Here is an 18358-nt window from a genome sequence, read left to right as displayed (position 1 = left end):
TACAGCTTCTTCCTAATGAGAGAGTGGGTCAAATTGTGCCTTGTTCTCACTTTCAGAGGTCACCTGAGCTCCTACACCTCAACACAATTCAAGAGGTGCTCTCAAACAGAACTTAGGCAACTTCAGTGCACACACCTCAGTCATTTCTCAAAATAGGACCTGGAACTTGAACCAGGAGAGGTACTTTTGAAAATTATCTCAATCACAAACCAGTAGCTCTTGCTACAGGAGAACACATTTCCTTTCTACTCCTCGAGTGCAGAACCAAAATCAGTGTCTGATGCAAACAAACAGGGAAGAGATGATGACTTGGAAGTTTTGCTCAAGTGCACATTTTTAGCCACCTGACATTGTGCCGATGTGGCTCTTGTTTGCTTTTCTAGTCTAAACTGTACCTAGCATCTGTGACTCTGGGCACTAATGAAGGAATGAGCATACCAAACGTCTCTATAGGTTCCCCAAGGGTTTGCAGGAACATTCACCCACACAGATGAGATGATGAAGAGAGGAAAGAAAGAGAAGAAGAAAAAAAAGTTTTATGCATTTCCACAACAAACACATAGAAAACACAAATACATTCCACCCTTTCCCCTCCCCGCTCAAGAACGGACCCTGTAATAAAACAGCCCTTTCCCACATAGACAGAATGACTCATGCTAAATCACAGAATGTTTGAGCAAAGGCAGAAAAAAAATCCACCAAAGGCAGCTAAATTCAGTATGAAAAAAAGACCATGCATCACAGAAATAAGCACAGCTTACAAAACTTCAGGAGATCAAGTTGGCATCTTTAATAATTAATCTATTCCAAGACACACACATCAAAGGAACTGTTGCTAACAAAAGTGTATCTATCTTCATCACAGCATGCTGGATCACAATAAAACCTGTAATCGGGTGATCTTCCCACTACTTAGCACTTTGTTCCAGAAGACAGCATGTGTGAATTGCATGGCATGTGGTGGATAGGCACAGAAATGGCAAGCAGAAGTCTCAAAAAAAAAAAAAAAACAACAACCAAACCAAAACCACTTCACAATCAAATTTCAGTCCCATTACCCAACAACAACAACAACTTGAAAAGTTTGAACTGCACAGCTGGAGCTGCTGTGTGCAAACTGGAATGCATACAGGGATCTGGTACAGTCACCACACGAGTCTGGTTTAGTTTTGTAAGACTGTCAAAAAAAACAACCCAGGAAAGATATGTGGATATACAGGCTCCCACAGACACAGAAGCTCAAGGATCACTGGTATGGCTGAGTGAAGATGAGGGGGGTTCAAGGAGTGTATCAGAGACCAGCAACAGCCCCTCCTCAGCCTGGGCTCACTGCTCCAGCAGGAGCTGCAGGGGAGGCTGAAACCAAAGGACAAAGAGCAGTTGCCCAGGAAAGGAAGGTCCTGGAAGGAGACAGCAAGGCACAGGCAGCAGCACTGGCACAACGAGGGCCACAGCAGGGGCAAAACCAAGCAGACATGGCAGGAAGGGCACCAGCTGGAACCGGAGAAGATGCACCAGCAGTGCAGAGATCAGGCAAGCACAACCCCAGAGCACAACCCCAGCTCTCTGTGAGCAGCAGAAGCAAGGTAACACAATGGTAAGCAGAAAAGTCTGCTGGAACAGAGTTCTAAGGGAAGAAGACCCAGGATCCAGAGGTTCCAAGGTAATGCCAGCATACTAGGAGGTATTAAAAATAAATAAGCAAACAAACATAAAAACCTCTAGCACACACAAAACCAAAACACCCCCAAACAGCAGATTGCTTTCTCAGTATAATCACACAGTTCACCATACTTCTGCTTGTTTTATTGGTTAACTTTTGTATGGAAAGTTAGTTAGCAGGCTTATAACAAAATTGTTAACAAAGGGTATGAGTACTACAATGACTACTTTGTCCTAAAACACAGTTTAAGAGCAAGTGAATCAGAGGAAAGTTCCTGAAAAAATTAAAAGGTTGAGGACCTCTCGGTTGCAGGGCTGCAATGAAGTCAGAGGGAAAGGGGTCCCAGATGGAGCAGTCCTGAGAGTTACCATGCCTTTCTCCCACCTCCCACATGCACTGTATTTGTTATTCTCAAACACATCTCCCCCAAGAGCCAGCAAGCCAGAATTTTATCTTTTGTAGGAAGAAAAAAAAAAAAGTATTTGGCTAGGATTCACAGCAAGAAAGCAAGATTAAGACTAAACACTGGGCAACACTACAAACCCCCATCTGCTGTGCAAAATGCCAATCTCTGCCTGGTATTTAAAATGCCCTTTATCAAAATACAATTCAAATTTTGCTCCAAAACTGTAATATAATATAATTTGAAGTCTGGAGTTAAATTGACTATTTAATTAAATAATTCAATTGAAAAATAAATCTGTATGAAGAGATTCTGGTAAATGTATATGCATATTTCATTTTTATAAAACCAGTACTTATAGCCTTAAACCTTATCAAGACGTATATAGATGACTCAGTGAATCCTGTGGTAATGGTACCAACATTTCAGAAGCAAGTGAGAAGCTGATGATTCCCGTTCAAGTCCCATTCTTGGACCATTAACCTCGTCTTAATTTTTAAAAATTTCTCTTTTGATTAGCATTAATGATATCCCAAGGCTCAAAATAAGGTTTCTCCACCCTGGCAAGTGTTTCAAAATGAACATGGCTAAGCACTAAGTATCATTATATACTCAGAGAAGGCAGCGTGAGCACCAGTTAACATTTTAATAGCTGGAAAACACTTCAAAGCAGGAACTAAAATGGTATCATTGAAACAGACTGTTCACAAAACCCCAAGGCTTTGTTTCTCACCATATGAAAAGGGGGGAAATAAGGTCTGTGTGCTCTAAGCCTGGCTGGGGAGGAACACCCACTGCTCCACCCAGGGAGAGCTGACGGGCAAGGAGGAGGCTGGTTCTGCCTAGGCTGGATTCATGAACTGCATCCATTCAATATCCCATTTATCACAGTTTCTTACTTTTACAGAGGGGTTTGGATTTTATATTTCTGTTTAGACGCTAATTATGGTAAAAACAGGTGATGGACAGCAAACTAACTTACCAGCTGCAATGGATAAGAACTTTCCTTCAGTCAGAAAACAAAACACCAACCCCCAAACTCCCCAAAACCAAAAAGCTGACCAATGGAGCAGTTCTGAAAGAGCCTATCTGCTGAAATACAAAACCTAAAATTTCTTAGTAAATGCATGATCATGTAAGAATTATTAATGGCACACAAGTTTGCTATTTAAATGGAGTGCTAATTATCTGACTGCACTGTAAACACTTCTGTGGAATACTGGAAAGGACTGGTAAGAAGTTAAAAAGAGAAGGGCATGGAAAAAAAACATGGAGAAAAGGGGAGAGGAACAGGATAAACAGCAAGTTAAGACCAGTTACAGTTGTAGTGCCTAAAGACTAGAAGAGAGCACTAGAATCTGATCTTTGGAGAAGCACATTATAGAGTGTTAATTTAAAACATGCAGCAATTATAAAATATAATTGCCTTTACCCATTACAACTCCAGTTTGGAACACAGGCAAAATCTTATTTTAATCCTGCCCATGATTTTGAAGTCTTGAGCTAAACAGTGTTTTGTTAATTTTATAAAAGCAAATTTGCAACAGGTAAGAGCCCAGCCTTTTTCTTTTTTATTTTTAGTTTAGTTTTCAGTGCTATAGGACATAATTTTAATTTTAAGTTGCCAATTACAGCTGAAATCTTACTTAATGTTCACCTCTTTACTTGGCTGGCTATACAGCAACAGCCTGCACAAGAGATGTGACAGATTCAGACAAACCAGCACAGGAACCAGGTTTTCAGCTACCAGAGATAACACCAATCCTTGTTGAATTCTGAGCAGTAGATACTCTGCTGCACACAACTGCCACAGTCAGACTCACTTTCTTCTATTTTTATTAGAAATAATAAAATGAATTTTATTTCCAAATCCAATGTTCAGTCTTTCTCCCTTGTTCTTTTCTTAAATACCAAAGTACTGGTTCAGAGGTAGTGAATCCTGCTAATGCCAGAAATACAATATAACAGAGGCCACTCTGGGGAGACAATTAGGAATTAAGGTTCAGCTGTGCAGTACCACCCTCTACAGTTCTTGCTAAACTTTATCCAGCAAGTAATCTAAAATGTTGCAACTACCACAGGACCTATAGCATCCTGCTTGCATGAAACATAACAGGTATTAACAATATAAGAAAAATGAAAACTGGGCAAAAACTGTGAAAATTCAAAATCTTTTGTTTCTGCAGGTGATATGTTTCCATGGTTACCATGTAGTGGGAAAAAAAAATACAGTTTAAGAATGAATTCCAAGAACAACATTTTCTAGGGCACTACTATAAAATACTTTGTAAATGTATCACATTTTTGAGCAGAGGTTTTTAGCAAATTCTAGCATTTAATACAAATACACAAATTAATCAGATTTTCCTCCTACAGCCCAAACCACTTACCAAGCAAAATGTTTCCGGCCCTTGCAGCAGGTTCCCTCCAGCTGAGCCCTCCACCCCTCTGCAGCATTAAGATCCTGGCTAACTGGCCAGCACCAACTTTCCCTGTTACTGCCCCACATGCCCTCTTTGTTAAAGTCCCCTGACTAAAAAGGATAACATACTATCAGGCAGCTATCACTGAGACCAAGCTTTCTGGCTGGATTATCAGCAACAGTAAGCATCAACCTGCGGGCAGTTCATCTGCTCTGCACATTAACCAATAAATTCCCCACAAGCAGGCAATAATACCACATACATTCATGCACCAATCCCCCTGCCTTTACAAGTTTCACTAAACTAACTTCTTCCTTTTACTCCAAACTAAACAACGGCAGGGATGTTCACTGTATGGATGCATTTACCGAGTTACTTGAGAAGAGCAACGCTCATGTTGCTTTTTCTTTTTTCCAGTATTTCATACAAGGCATCAGAACAAGGGCAGATACACCAATCTGGTCTCTGGGCACTCCACTCCTCACGAAGCTACCTTGTCCCAGCCCCTGCATTCAAAAACCTCCACAAATTCTCAGAGAGATGCTCTGGGATCAGCAAGACACATCTTCACAGCTGTCAGGGTAAATCAGCAAAACAGCTCCTCAGCTCTTCACCAGATCTGAGCTTCTGACACATCTCTGCACTGACATATCTGCCCCAGAACACACCTTCAGTATTTACAGGAAAGGGTTGCCTGCAGTAACCAGCCAAGCAGGAGAAGTTCATTTATACCCGTAAATAGCAGAGACTGACTTCCTGAATAAGGAAGCCTTATGTAAATAAACACATTTCACAATTCAACACATGAAGTGAATAACAAGTTTTTGTTTGCCTCAGGATTAAGGCAGGCAAAAAGTAGGTAAGAGTTTTTACAATCCGTTCTGACAGAGAATGGGTCGTTGGAGAGAAACTGGTTAAAGTCAGTACTTATTTGTCTGAAAAGGCAGACATAAAACTTGCACAGAATTGAACTGCAAAACGTGCAAAATAAATAAAGAAACTAAACCACATGAATCCTTAATGGGCTGGGGTATCTATCAACAAGAAAGAAAACCACCAAAAACGTTATGCAAGTTACAGAGCTGCTGGTCAGAACCTCAATAATTAAAGCTTGTGAACTTTGGCCTGCAACAGCAGGCCCAGCAGCAACTCTTAGAGGAACAAGCAACAAATATATAAACAATTTGAGATGTAAACTAAAAACCAAGGAAAATAAAAAAAATCTTCCTGGTAACAAAATATACGTAAGTAATGTAACGGGGTCTAGAGTAAGTCACAGTTCAAGCTTACAACATATCAAATAACCTTTCCTTTGGAAGAAACGTCAATTATATTAAACAGTTTTTGCTCCTACCCCAAACCGAGCACCCCGAGGGACAGTTCACTGTGTGGATGTGTTTTAAGAACTACGTCAGTGCAGCAGCTCCTGTTGCCTTTTTCAAATGTTTTGTACAAGAAGCAGAACAAAACATGAACTCAAGTTATCACCCAAGAGCCCTAATTCACTGTCAGAGGCTAACAGGTAACACTGGGGAATTTTTGAAAAGAAGAAAGCATTTGTCCCATGAGACACATAAAGGAAGATGTATAGTTCTGGCACCTGGAAATTCCATGGCATCCTTCCATTTTCTATAGTCTTTTCAGCAGTGAACTGAATAATTCAGCAACTGAATAATCAGTTGCTACTTGTTGTCCCTTGCCCTTAAAAACATTGCCAGTGCACATAACTAAGATATTTACACTCCCCCCCTTCACCCTTCACTCCTTAAACGTTCCTGTTCTCCAGAGTGCACCAACCTGGACAGTAATTCGGCAGTCTGTAGTGTGGTTGACACCCTCTCCACACACTGCTCCCTGTCTCACACACCTGTCTCACACACTCCCTTTGTCCTGGCAGTGCAAAGGCCTGGATCAGCCATTCCCCTACTGGCAGGATTGGAAAGCAGTAGCCCAGTCCCATACTTGGTGATTCTCAGGAGTATTAAGCCTATTCTTAGTGAAACAGAAGATTTAGCAGAGCAGTGCCTTTCACCTCTGGGAGCCCGGGCTATTTAAGTTACTTGGCCTTCCAGTTTTATCTGTTCAGGAATGTTCTGCTGTTCAAAACAAAAGCCCAAGTCCAAAGAAATCGAAAAACAGCTTTTTCTTTGAGTCTTTCTAGTAAAAAAAAAAAAAATCTAATCAGCTTTTCTGGGGAAGAGGAAGAAAAAGAAATTAAAAAAGAAAACCAAATTAGCCAATTGTTCTTCCAGCTGAAGAAAATCTATCACTTTTTCATTCAGGTTTCACTTGCATCTTGGCCATCTTTCACAAGGGAAGCATCTGATTTTATCTGCTGACAGGGTGTAATGTAACACTGCTGCAGTGAAGACAGCCACAGAAGTGCACTGAAAAGCACAAGTGGTTTAAATAGGGAAACGTTTACAGCAAAGACTTAATCTTGATAGAGCAGAAGATGATCACCTTGTCAAACCTGTCAAAATTAGACTAGTTTATAGATAATTCTGGCTGGGAACCGACACCTGGTAAAAGTTGCAGCTATTTATTTCTATTTTTAATGGAATTGGGAGCCTAGATGTCAAGATGAATGAAATCTACAGATGCAAGTTGCAGAATAAACCCCTAGGGGAAATAAAAAAACCCCAACCCTAAAACAACCACCACCCCCGCAAAAAAAATACAGCCCCAGACAAACAAAAAACCAACACAAATGATGAGGTTACAAACAACTGTAGCCACTTTTTCACCTAGCTTGTAGGAAATATATTCCCTTATGACTCAGTCATAAGAGAATACCCAAACTAAAATCACCAAAATTCAAAATTTATAGAGCTGATTTCCACAGACTTTAATTCCCATGGAAGCTACAACCTAACTGTAAGAGAAACAAAGAAAAATGTGACAGAAAACCCAGCCTGGTAACTGGTGAAAAGAGAGACTTCCTGCCCCAAGGAGAGCCCTCTCCACCAGCAGAGGCAGTGGCCGGTGACCCGGAGGAAGTGAGGGAGGCTGTGGGTTCTTCCTGCTCCCCACAGGGGCTGGGCAGGGCAGGTGCTGGCAGGGATGCAGTCAGGGAGGCTGTGGGTTCTTCCTGCTCCCCACAGGGGCTGGGCAGGGCAGGTGCTGGCAGGGAAGTAGTGAGGGAGGCTGTGGGTTCTTCCTGCTCCCCACAGGGGCTGGGCAGGGCAGGTGCTGGCAGGGATGCAGTCAGGGAGGCTGTGGGTTCTTCCTGCTCCCCACAGGGGCTGGGCAGGGCAGGTGCTGGCAGGGATGCAGTCAGGGAGGCTGTGGGTTCTTCCTGCTCCCCACAGGGGCTGGGCAGGGCAGGTGCTGGCAGGGAAGTAGTGAGGGAGGCTGTGGGTTCTTCCTGCTCCCCACAGAGCTGAGCAGGGGCAGGTGCTGGCAGGGATGCAGTCAGGGAGGCTGTGGGTTCTTCCTGCTCCCCACAGAGCTGAGCAGGGGCAGGTGCTGGCAGGGAAGTAGTGAGGGAGGCTGTGGGTTCTTCCTGCTCCCCACAGAGCTGAGCAGGGGCAGGTGCTGGCAGGGAAGTAGTGAGGGAGGCTGTGGGTTCCCTCCTGCTCCCCCCCCCCAGAGGCTGGGCAGGGCGGGTGCTGGCAGGGACAGGTCCTGGCAGGGACAGGTCCTGGCAGGGAAGTAGTGAGGGAGGCTGTGGGTTCCCTCCTGCTCCCCCCCCACAGAGGCTGGGCAGGGCGGGTGCTGGCAGGGACAGGTGCTGGCAGGGACAGGTGCTGGCAGGGAGGCTGCAATGCCTTGTGTCCCTGAGGGGCAGTGCAGGCCAGCTGGGGACCTGCGTGGCCACCCCAGCTCCCCAGCAGCATCCCCAGAGGCCGGGCCAGCCCTTGCAGAGGCAGTGCCTTCAGCTTTCCTAAGCAGCCAGCAGTGATGCTGTACCACTGATTTCCGGGCTGGGTGTACAGAGTACTGAAACACTGTCTGAATAACTGTACCTGCTTTGACATTTGTATTTGTACTTTGCACAGCAAGGAAACGACAGCCACGCTTTCCATTCTGGGGAAGATGACCTCAACACATTTGTATGAGATAAGTATAGACAAGCTGATATTAGATAAGGCAGTGGGATAACTCCTCCCACTCTATGTCATGCCATGAACACAAGTGAAACCTTTGTAAAAATGGTCCTTTAAATTTGTAGGATAAAGCAAAGCCACACAGACAAACCCCATACACATGATTAACTGTTCTTTCTTTTCAAGAAATCCCTGCCTCGAGTCATTTTCTAAAGCTCCAGACTATCTGTTTAAAACACAAAGGCACCAATTCGAAAACTAGCATATTTGGGCTTTTTGCAAACAATTTTCAAAGGATATCTTTTTCCAAGGAAACAAAAATACAGAGTTCATATATTTAAAACCAACTTTCAATAATATTCCAAGCAAGAATATAGTACTTCATAATTCCATTATATTCAAAGTACCTTATTATAAGTAGTCACAGTGGTTTTGGAAAGTAAATACCTGCCTGATAAGTTTACTAGATCTATTATAGCATCTCATTTCAAATGAGACTGCCCTCCCCTATCTCCATGAATGACCTCAACTATTCTGCTATCCCAGTATTTAAAAGACTAAAAATCATAGAAGAATAAGCTGGTTCAGATGAAAAACAACAAATACCTGTCTAGAATTTTTAGGTAACAATTACAATTATTTCAGAAGGCCTCTCTGATTTGTATTAATTAACATTAAATAATTTATTATGAGTGGCACAGAAAATTAAGTGAACCGACATGTATATATTCAATTAAAAATTTTTCAAATCTGATTCTGTGCCTTAATGATTTGTAAGTTATTTCTAAAAGAAAGCTTGAAAATAAAGCACTAAATACCAGTTATCCAAAGCAAACAGTTTAATAATAAACTGCAAACCTTTAAGGCTAGTAATTTTAAATAGAAACCCACAGTGAGTCGATTACAAAAACAAAGAAATCAGCAGTCGATGTAGCTATGCAGACAAGAAAGGGAAACCTGGTAGATTTTCCCTGCTTATGAAGACAGAACAAAAAAACAGTGTCAAAGGGAATAAAAAAGACTTACCATTCATGCTGAAAAGCTAGTTGTCAGAAACATATTGCTCCTAATATTAATCCAACAGTTGATGAAGTATGTTAATCTCTCAGATCAGTGCTTCAATCTCTAAACACACTTATACACTAACTAGAGAGAGCACAGAGAATCCAGAGAGCTGCTCTTCCTTATGAGCTCCTTGTGATGCAAAAAACTACGAAGCACAAGATACCAGCAGAATATCAAAATCAATATTCAGGACAGGGGTATTTGGGTTTGCTCATTACCTACTACTGTTCTGACCAATGCTACCTATTCATGTCTAAAGCAACTCAAAATGGCAGGGGAAAAAAGCATGCAAACACCAGGAGGGTTTAAGATGTTCTCAATTATATCAAGCACTGGTTGTTTCCATGGCAACCTTAGACCAGAATTATCTGTTGACTTGTACCCAACTAGTAGTTATTCTAAAGCTTTAAGCAATTCATATAGTGTGCTCTGTACATTATTTCATATTTCACATGCATTTTTCTCTCTTCACACACACTCATATAATATATAGTAATTATTCAGCTAAATCTCTATACATCATTCCACAGTATTTGAAAGTATACTGGTATTATTCTGAATCAGAGACCAAATAATATTCCTTTGACTGTTCACCACCCATCCATTTTCAATTCAGAGACTATGAAGATGACAGATGGACTAGTGTTGCCTCTCCTGACCATTTCAGTTATCCAAGTTGTTAATGTGTTCTCTTATGCAGATTTGGAAAATACTCGTACCAGTTCAAGAATAAAAGATGCATGCTGATCTTACTGGCTCTATGTTCAAAACCAAGCAGCCTCATTTTCCTTTGCTTTCCCACTTCAATCATTCAAAGAGCAACAAGCAACTAATAAAACAAAACAAAAATCAAAATGCAGGTTCCATATAGCTGCAATGGTCACAGTCAAGACATCTCCAGGAAGACTGAAAAGCATGGTTCTGATGGCTCCCATCTGTCCCTGCCACCCTGGGGCCGTGCAGCACCACTGACCTGGTTCCCAGGCCAGGCTCCACAATCACACGTGTGCTCAGGCAGCTTCTGCAAACAGATTCCAAGGGCCCTGGTGCCCCGAGTCAGCTCTGCCCTTCTGGACCTTGAGGAATTCACAGAACACACTCCTTTCGGGCATTAATCAAGAATCCAAGGCACACTGGAGAAACCACATGCTTTATATATCAAAATAACAGAGCAATGATGGCAAATTTCAAAATCAACCACTGAAAAACCCCTAAGGCCATAGACCACAAGGCAATTTATTTAAACCCACAACACCAGGCGACTGACAACACAAAGTCCACCCAACAAGCACAGCTCCTTCCCCTGCAGCAAACCCAGAGCTTCAGCAGGAACTGCTTGTGAAAGAATAGACACAGACCTGTTACTGTATTTCATTACAGCAGATGGTATCAGTATATTAACCTCCTTTTCAAATGGATTCCACCTCAAGCCTAAAATAACAAAAATTTTGAGAAGTTATTTTCCAAACTTTTGTCAGGAATTAAGAGTGCTTTTGCCTTGAACTTCTGAGAGTAATTCACGCTGTCTGCCATGTAGGTTCACCTAAAACCTTATATTTCTAAGTTGCAGTGATACGGGCAAAATAGTTGAGAATATTCAAATGTCCTTATAAGACAAACACCAGCATGTTTCTAAAACACTGCTTATTCATTAAACTTTCTGTGAAATTAATCTACAACCTGAATTCAGTGACACTAAGCAATTCTATGACATTGAACTCCTGGGTATTAAAAAACCCACAAACAAACAAAACAACCTCCAAACAAACGAACAAAAACCTAAACCAAAACAAACAAAAAAACCCCAACACCTTGTTTCTCTTTTATGTTTCACAAAGAATTTTCACAGCAGATGTATTTTTCTGAAGATCTAATTAGGAGTCAGGAGTAGAGAGAAATACTCCCTTCCCTGTACTCCCTATTTTCTCTATCACTCCAGCTAAATGCGGACTTAGTTCATGGGTACCTACAGTAATTTAAATTATTATTTTTTTTAAATAATCTAGAAATTGAAAGTAAAGTTTCAAGATAAAGATTCAGAATTTCACCTCAAAACTAAAGCTGCATAGACACCCACTATTCAGCTACCAGCTCAGCAACTTCAGCTCAGAACACTGCATGCAACCACTCTGCTTAATTATGACTTAAAATAGCATTCACAGAACAGCCATTTTCACCACGTTTATCAAGAGACACGACAGTCCATTTCCTCATCAAACATGTCACATGAGGAAGCCTGCCTTAAATAGAGGGGAAAAAAGTACAGACTTGTACACAAACAGGTCACAATTTGTAAGTGTCAGTAGGTCAATACCATTTTTTTCTTCATGTTATATAAACAGAAATGCTTCAGTGTTATTTTTTCAAATAGCTATTTACATAAAAAAGAGCTTCTACATAAACACAAGTATGTGTCTATTTTTACCAAGCTGAAAGTATTTTGGAGAAGTGGAAGCTCAGAATTTATGCACTTTCATCATTTATCTTCCCAACAAAACGAGTCAATTCTTTCCTATCTCATTTGGGAGACCTAGATTCAATCTATTTTAGGTCAATGCATTAACACCTTTTTGTTTCCCTGTTTACTGCTTATCCTCTGAGAACAGATTCACTCCCTACTCATATAACATTTTAAGTTGCAAGCGAGATGTATAAACACTGGTTTTCTTCATGGTAACACTGTGATGTTAAGCATTTCCAACACAGCCTATCTTCAACTGAAATAATTGTGCTATCTCAAACCCATCAATGAATCTGAAATTTGGAACAAAATTATCATAAATTACCATATTGTAACATTTTAAAATGAGTATTTAACCAGACACAAGAATTGCTCTGCAAAATACTGCATGGCTTTAAAATTAAAAATTTAAAAAAAAAAAAAGAAAATCAAACGTCAATTTGTTTAGATTGAGATTTTTTTGAAATCTCTCTTATTAGCCAAAATACAACCATGAAAACTTTTTAACCATACAAATACTGTCAACTGTTCGCTAATTAAGAAATTAACGCTAATGATAACCAGCATTCCTACACTAAGTTAATATGTAATAGTTAAAATCAAACAGAATGTTATATTGCTTACACTATATAGAGCATTTCTAATGTATATATCCCTTAAAATAGAACCATGAATGATGAAAACCCCTATAATTAGAAGTTTAATCTGTGCAGCAACGTCTACCCATTTGAAAGTTTAAAGATTACAGTCTTTAGTTAAGAGTTTTCTATTTCTGCTAACCTCGCTGATTTCATTTGCAAATAAAGGAAGTACTTTAGAAGTAAGAACTGGGGCGCGGGCTTGCCAAAACAAGTCAACTGTGCTTTGACAGAAAAGAAGGACTAGGGGATAAATTCTCCTGCCAGCCAGCAGAACCAGCCCCATGTCCCCTGCCTGACAATGTGCTGTCCTTCACACCCATACCTTCAGGTGAGGAGTTGGAAATGTACCACCCGGTGTTCAGCCTTGATCACAAACACACAAGAGCTTCCCTTAGGAGGCAAACTGAACCGCAAACATGTCTCGAGCAAACCAAGCCCCACTACTTACTCTCTGCATCCCACCGGGCAGTGAATTCAGAGCACCGTGGGCTCTCCCTGTCCTGAGTGCCTTTCTGCTCCTGTGCACCATGCTTGGAGTGCCTATGGAAGAGGCGATTAGCAAAACCCTCCAGTCTCTGCAGCGCGGTGCCCTGCTGACACGGCCCCTCCCTGGGCGCTGCCATCCGCAGCCCAGGGCTGGGCCAAGGGCAGAGAGCCTGGCCAGGGAGCTGGGCAGCCCGGCCCCACCGAGAGCTGAGCACGGGGAGCTTCCTGCGGCAGCGCCAACCACTGCTCCCTCCGCTTCCTGGCGAGAGAAGCTCTCATGGACTGCATAGACTCTCTTCTCAGGGAAACTGAAAAGTGTTTTGTTTCTTAAAAAACAAACAAACAGCACTCATTTCTCTAGCCTACGATCTCGTAGCTTTTGAACGCGTTACATTTTATATTTAAATATAAATTTTATGGTAGAATACTATAAACATCTTGTTCAGAAGTAAAGATCAGAAGGCAGGTATATATTTTTTTAATTTACCACAACCACGTGTGAAAAAAACCAAAAGTGACTTATTCTGCAGTTCCTCCCTTGTTATTGAGATCTCATCGTAGCAAACAAAACCAGCTGGAATCTAATCATTAGTAATCTCATGCTTTCAGCTAATCAACTTTCTAAGCAAGGAAGTTACTTGCAACCACAACTGAATAAGCTTATTTTAATATGGGGCGGAAAAAAGGTATTATTTTCCTCCTTTGAGGAAAACCAGCCTGAAGAAGTTGAATTCTATTGTACATATAAACAAAGCTGCATTATACTTTTTCAAACTGGGTTCTACTTTCTCTAAGAATGAACCAAATGCATTTAACTTTTTGGAGAATACGATTTCATTCTTTCACAAGAAAGAGTATTTTCAATAAATCGGTATTTTCATACTTTCAGAATTTTAAATATTTTTGAGTACTTTCAACTGTGGAGTAAGTCTAGAAAGCATATTTTTTAACAGCACAAAACATAAGGAAAATAAAGTGAAAGTTGTATTTAACATTACATTAGTTTGCAAATGATGTGATTTTGCATGCCTACAATGGGTAATACTAAATATTAATTTTTGTGAAAATGAAAATAAATACATTAGACAGGTTTTCCAGTATGTCCTTCGCACATCTATGATGTGGCTTCTTAAAAATTTAGGCTATTCTTAAGAAAGATTGAAATAACTTTTCCACAATCTGTCTCCTGCCTTACAGTCAACACGTGTTAAAGACATACCTCTCATTTTTCACCACCATACTTCTCACTGCATAGTTTTCAAATGTCAGCAGATACCCACCCTTGGACATTACATAACCATTTCATAACAGCCCTGTGCCTCAGAAAAAACCTCCTGATGACAAACTGCCCACGACCATGATAAAACAATCCAAATGCCGACAGACAGACTGCGCGGATCTGGCCGTCCTTCCTAACAGGCACCGCGACACTCGTGGGGGGCCTTGGCCACACCACAGATTACTTTTCTAGACTCTGCTTTTAGGCTCCAGACACTCTGGAAATGGAAATTCTTTCTCCAGCACCTGTTCAAAATTTGTTACCAACTGTCTAAATGCTTACATTTTACACAGCCATTTGTAAATCCAGGTGAGCACCAGGTATCTTGGAGGTGACCAGGCCGCTTTCCTGTCAGGGCCTGGTGCCTCAACCCTCCCTGGATGCCAGCTCATTACATGTGCCACCTTATGCCTTCCAGCTGTTCACCTGCTCTGTTCCAAGATCAATTATGACATCCATAACATCCCATGGGCTCAAGGCTTTGCTGCCATAAACAAGAGCTAGTGAAGACTATGAGGATGTGTTTGCCCTACCAGGGGTCACAAATAGGCAGAGGGGATATATTATATGCTTTATGACAGAGTAATGTTATGCACCTTCCATACAGCAATATAAAAAGTGCTCACACAACATCAAGATACTTATTTCCCTGCCTGGTGAACTTTGCAGGACTGAAGAGCCCCTCTGGAATTAGACAGACATGCTCTCCCTGCAGCTCACTGCAAATCTTTGGGCATTCAGGAAATCCTTCCAAGAGACTTAATATTCTTTCTGTATTTGTCTGTTTTCTCCAGTAAACGAAGCCCCCTGGTATGATGGTGTGCTCGTCTTGTCCCTCTCCTCTCCCAGGTACTGAGCCTTTACACTACTGTCATCCTTTGCACAGTTCTTCAACTAAAACATTTTGTTTCCCTGATCTAAGAGAGCAATTTACAAAATTCACATTGCTTCACATGACATAAGTTAGAGGCTGCCAGCCATCTAGAGTCCATAGAGGGATGTGGAAACTGCCACAGAGCAAATGTGCCCAGCAAAATTCAGAGCTCTGAAATGCACCCAAATGACTAACCTGGACACTTGAATGAGGTGTCAAAAATTGGTATCAGAAATACCCGTCCTGTGAGATTACAGAAGTGCACTGGTTTAAGTGAAAACAGGTTACCAAAAAGGAATTGTTAGAAGAGTTCCTAAAAGAAAGCATGAATTTGGCAGAATTTTACAAACCGCTGCCAGCGAACACAGTTACAGAAATTCTGCACATGTAAAACCTGAAAAGAAAGTGCTGGTTATATTCGTACAGGTAGTGATACACTTTCCTAATCTAGGCAATTGCTCAATGACAATACAAAATACACGCTGATTTTATGGGAAACCCACATCCCACATGGTCTTCAACATCTTCAGATGAAGTCCATGATTTTTAAAGGTGGAACTTCCTATTTCCTTTTGCTTAATCTTTCATCTTATTGACACTCCGGTGTTCCAATTAATTTATCCACAGTAAGTATTTTATATGCTATATATGAAGAACAGAGTCCAAAATAGAATCTAAATTTCTGTTCTACGAGAGATAGCAAAGTTAACAGCCAAAGTTGCAGCCAAAGTTAACGCTGAAATGTTCAGAATTTCCTTTCAGCAGAAATTTTATTTTTGCTAAATTCTAGCCACGGAGTCTTCACATTATTTTAAAACACATTAACAACTCCAAGCAGTGGGGAAGAGATTCAACCATGAATCTGAACGTTGCATGCTCAAGGTCCGGTACTTTGATAAATATTATTTCAGCAAAAACTTTTAAGCTGCTCTCCCACAGTTTAATAAAAAGCAACATAATGATGATAGCCATAGACAAGGGCTAACACAGTGGTCCTCTAAGCTGATAAAGGTAACCAAGCCATTTATACTTTTCCTGGTGGCCAACCCATAACCTTGTGCACATCTGCCAGGGTCTGCTGCCCTGTAACAGGTAACAAAGAGCACTATAACCCAGGCACAGACCTCCCAGCTCCTTGCTGAAAGAGAGTCAGGAATCATGGAGCTACGTGGACGATTTATTTTTCATCATCTCAGCTAAAACATCATTTCTCAATCACTAAGAAGCAATTCTGCCCTACCAGTCAAGCTTAAACACGAAGGATTAGGAAAGCGAGGGCCCTCCTTTCCTGCCAGGACCCCGCTGTTGAGTAACAGCACGTCACTGGATGGTGACACTTCCCTGGGAGAACACGGAACGTGGCCCTAAAGGGTAACGGGGGCACTCTTCTATACTCAAGCAAACCAGGACTGTGCAAACGACATTCTCTAGTGTTTAGCAAAGGTCAATACCTTGAGTACCTCAAGTACCTTGCAGTCAAGAACAGGAGTTTTAAGACAATGAACCGTATTCCTTGATAGAACCGTGAAAAATGGATTTACGATGCTAACAAATTTCAGATCACCTACAGCTAGCCAAAATTCAGGTTTTAATTCCAAATCTTGAAACTCAGTATCTTCCTGGTTTCATGTTTTATTTCTCTAAATAAAAATATTCTATCTTCTTATTTTAAATATTAAACATAATATTAAATTTAAATATTTCTTAATTTCACAGGAGGTCTTTATCTGCATTAAAAAAGACATCTTGTGACATTTCCTGCATATTTCTTTGTAATCTGTGGAAAAAAATAACTTAAAGAAACCTTATAAATGAATAATGAAGAACTTTTTTTTTCTAGAGGTTAGAGAAAGTTTATTTATTTGCTTTAAAAATTGATGGCTGGATGAAACACCTTTTCCTTTATGCATCAGTTATTTCAAGAATGAAAGATGAAAATACAACTTAAGTATTTATTATTTATTACAAAAGGACTGAGCAATTACTTGATACAAAGTGCTAGGGAGGGATCCTCCATTTTTAAGAGCCTGGGAATCTTGCTGAATTTTCCAGGTATCTTACTGATCAATAAAGAAGGTATTTTTAAGTCAAAAGATGCAGCCAACACATTTCATAAAAAGAAAACAATTTACCTGTCTAATTTTGAATTAGAAAATACAAAAGTTTATAAGCATTTAATTTGTTACCTGACGTATACTAAAGAACCTAGACTGTCTTTGCTATAAGCCTGAGGCAGTACGTGTGGTATTTTTCTAGTTGTTATATAAACCTTGAGAGAAAAGGATGGAAACCAAAGTATACAGATAGCCATTTTGTAACCTAACCCCCCCAAACATTTTCACCAGAAATTATGTAATTGAACAAAATCCATTTTGAATCCTGCCAGGCATGCATATTTCAGAAGGAATTATGGGTAGAAAGAGAGGCAGCAAAAGGCTCTTGAAGAAGCAGATGTGCTTTCACTATACATCCAGCACTGTGCCACGAGGTTGCACTTCTCCTTGAACACACGGGAGGAGGAGCAGTGTTTGCTCACAGCTCACAGATTTGATGGCTCTCCATTTTGAAACAGAGATTTTTCAAAATAAACCCCAGCAGTAAGTTCATTGTTGAATAAAAGCCAAGAAAGCAAACCCATCCACTGCTGGTGCCCCTTTCCGCCTCCCTTTTTGCCTAACAAGGTTAACCCCTCCTCGAGAGTCCCTGTGAGCTGTGCCTGGGCTGCAGCACGGCTATAAATAGGACTGCCAGGAAGGAGGTGTTGCTATGGAAACCCTGGTCATATTTCTATTTTGACTCCACAGGCCTCTACTGGCATCTGCTGTACAGCAGTCTAACTGCAGCACACATCCAATACCTTCAGATCTCCTCAGGAAGCATGCATTTAGGCTTGCATGGTCCAACAGCATCATTTACTTGGTAACCAGGAGGATACAAAAGGAATACAAAAATAAGTAAGAACCTGGTGAAAAAAAAAGAAAAACGTCAAATTTGGCATCTGATTTTTCATATGC

At 40.9% G+C, this 18358-nt stretch overlaps 1 protein-coding gene across 8 annotated transcripts in view; it reads right to left on the bottom strand.

The window, feature by feature from the left end:
* Positions 1–18358, bottom strand: part of PRKACB (protein kinase cAMP-activated catalytic subunit beta) — a 77557-nt gene that overhangs the window by 19971 nt on the left and 39228 nt on the right. The window contains exons 1-2 of one of the 8 annotated variants that reach the window (XM_064663916.1): positions 14753–14878; positions 13154–13245 (exon numbers count right to left, since the gene is read on the bottom strand). The exons of 2 other annotated variants lie outside the window; for them this stretch is intronic. In XM_064663916.1, the coding sequence (XP_064519986.1) occupies positions 13154–13245; positions 14753–14862 (202 nt within the window). In that variant the 5' untranslated portion in view covers positions 14863–14878. Of the gene's footprint in view, positions 1–395; positions 418–438; positions 494–9564; positions 9925–13153; positions 13349–14752; positions 14879–18358 lie in introns of those variants that run through there. 5 more of the 8 variants (XM_064663923.1, XM_064663917.1, XM_064663920.1 and 2 more) reach the window with 5 other exon arrangements.

Source organism: Pseudopipra pipra, chromosome 9, assembly GCF_036250125.1.
Source record: "Pseudopipra pipra isolate bDixPip1 chromosome 9, bDixPip1.hap1, whole genome shotgun sequence".
Classification (NCBI taxonomy): Eukaryota; Metazoa; Chordata; class Aves; order Passeriformes; family Pipridae; genus Pseudopipra; species Pseudopipra pipra.
This window is presented reverse-complemented; position numbering and strand designations above follow the sequence as displayed.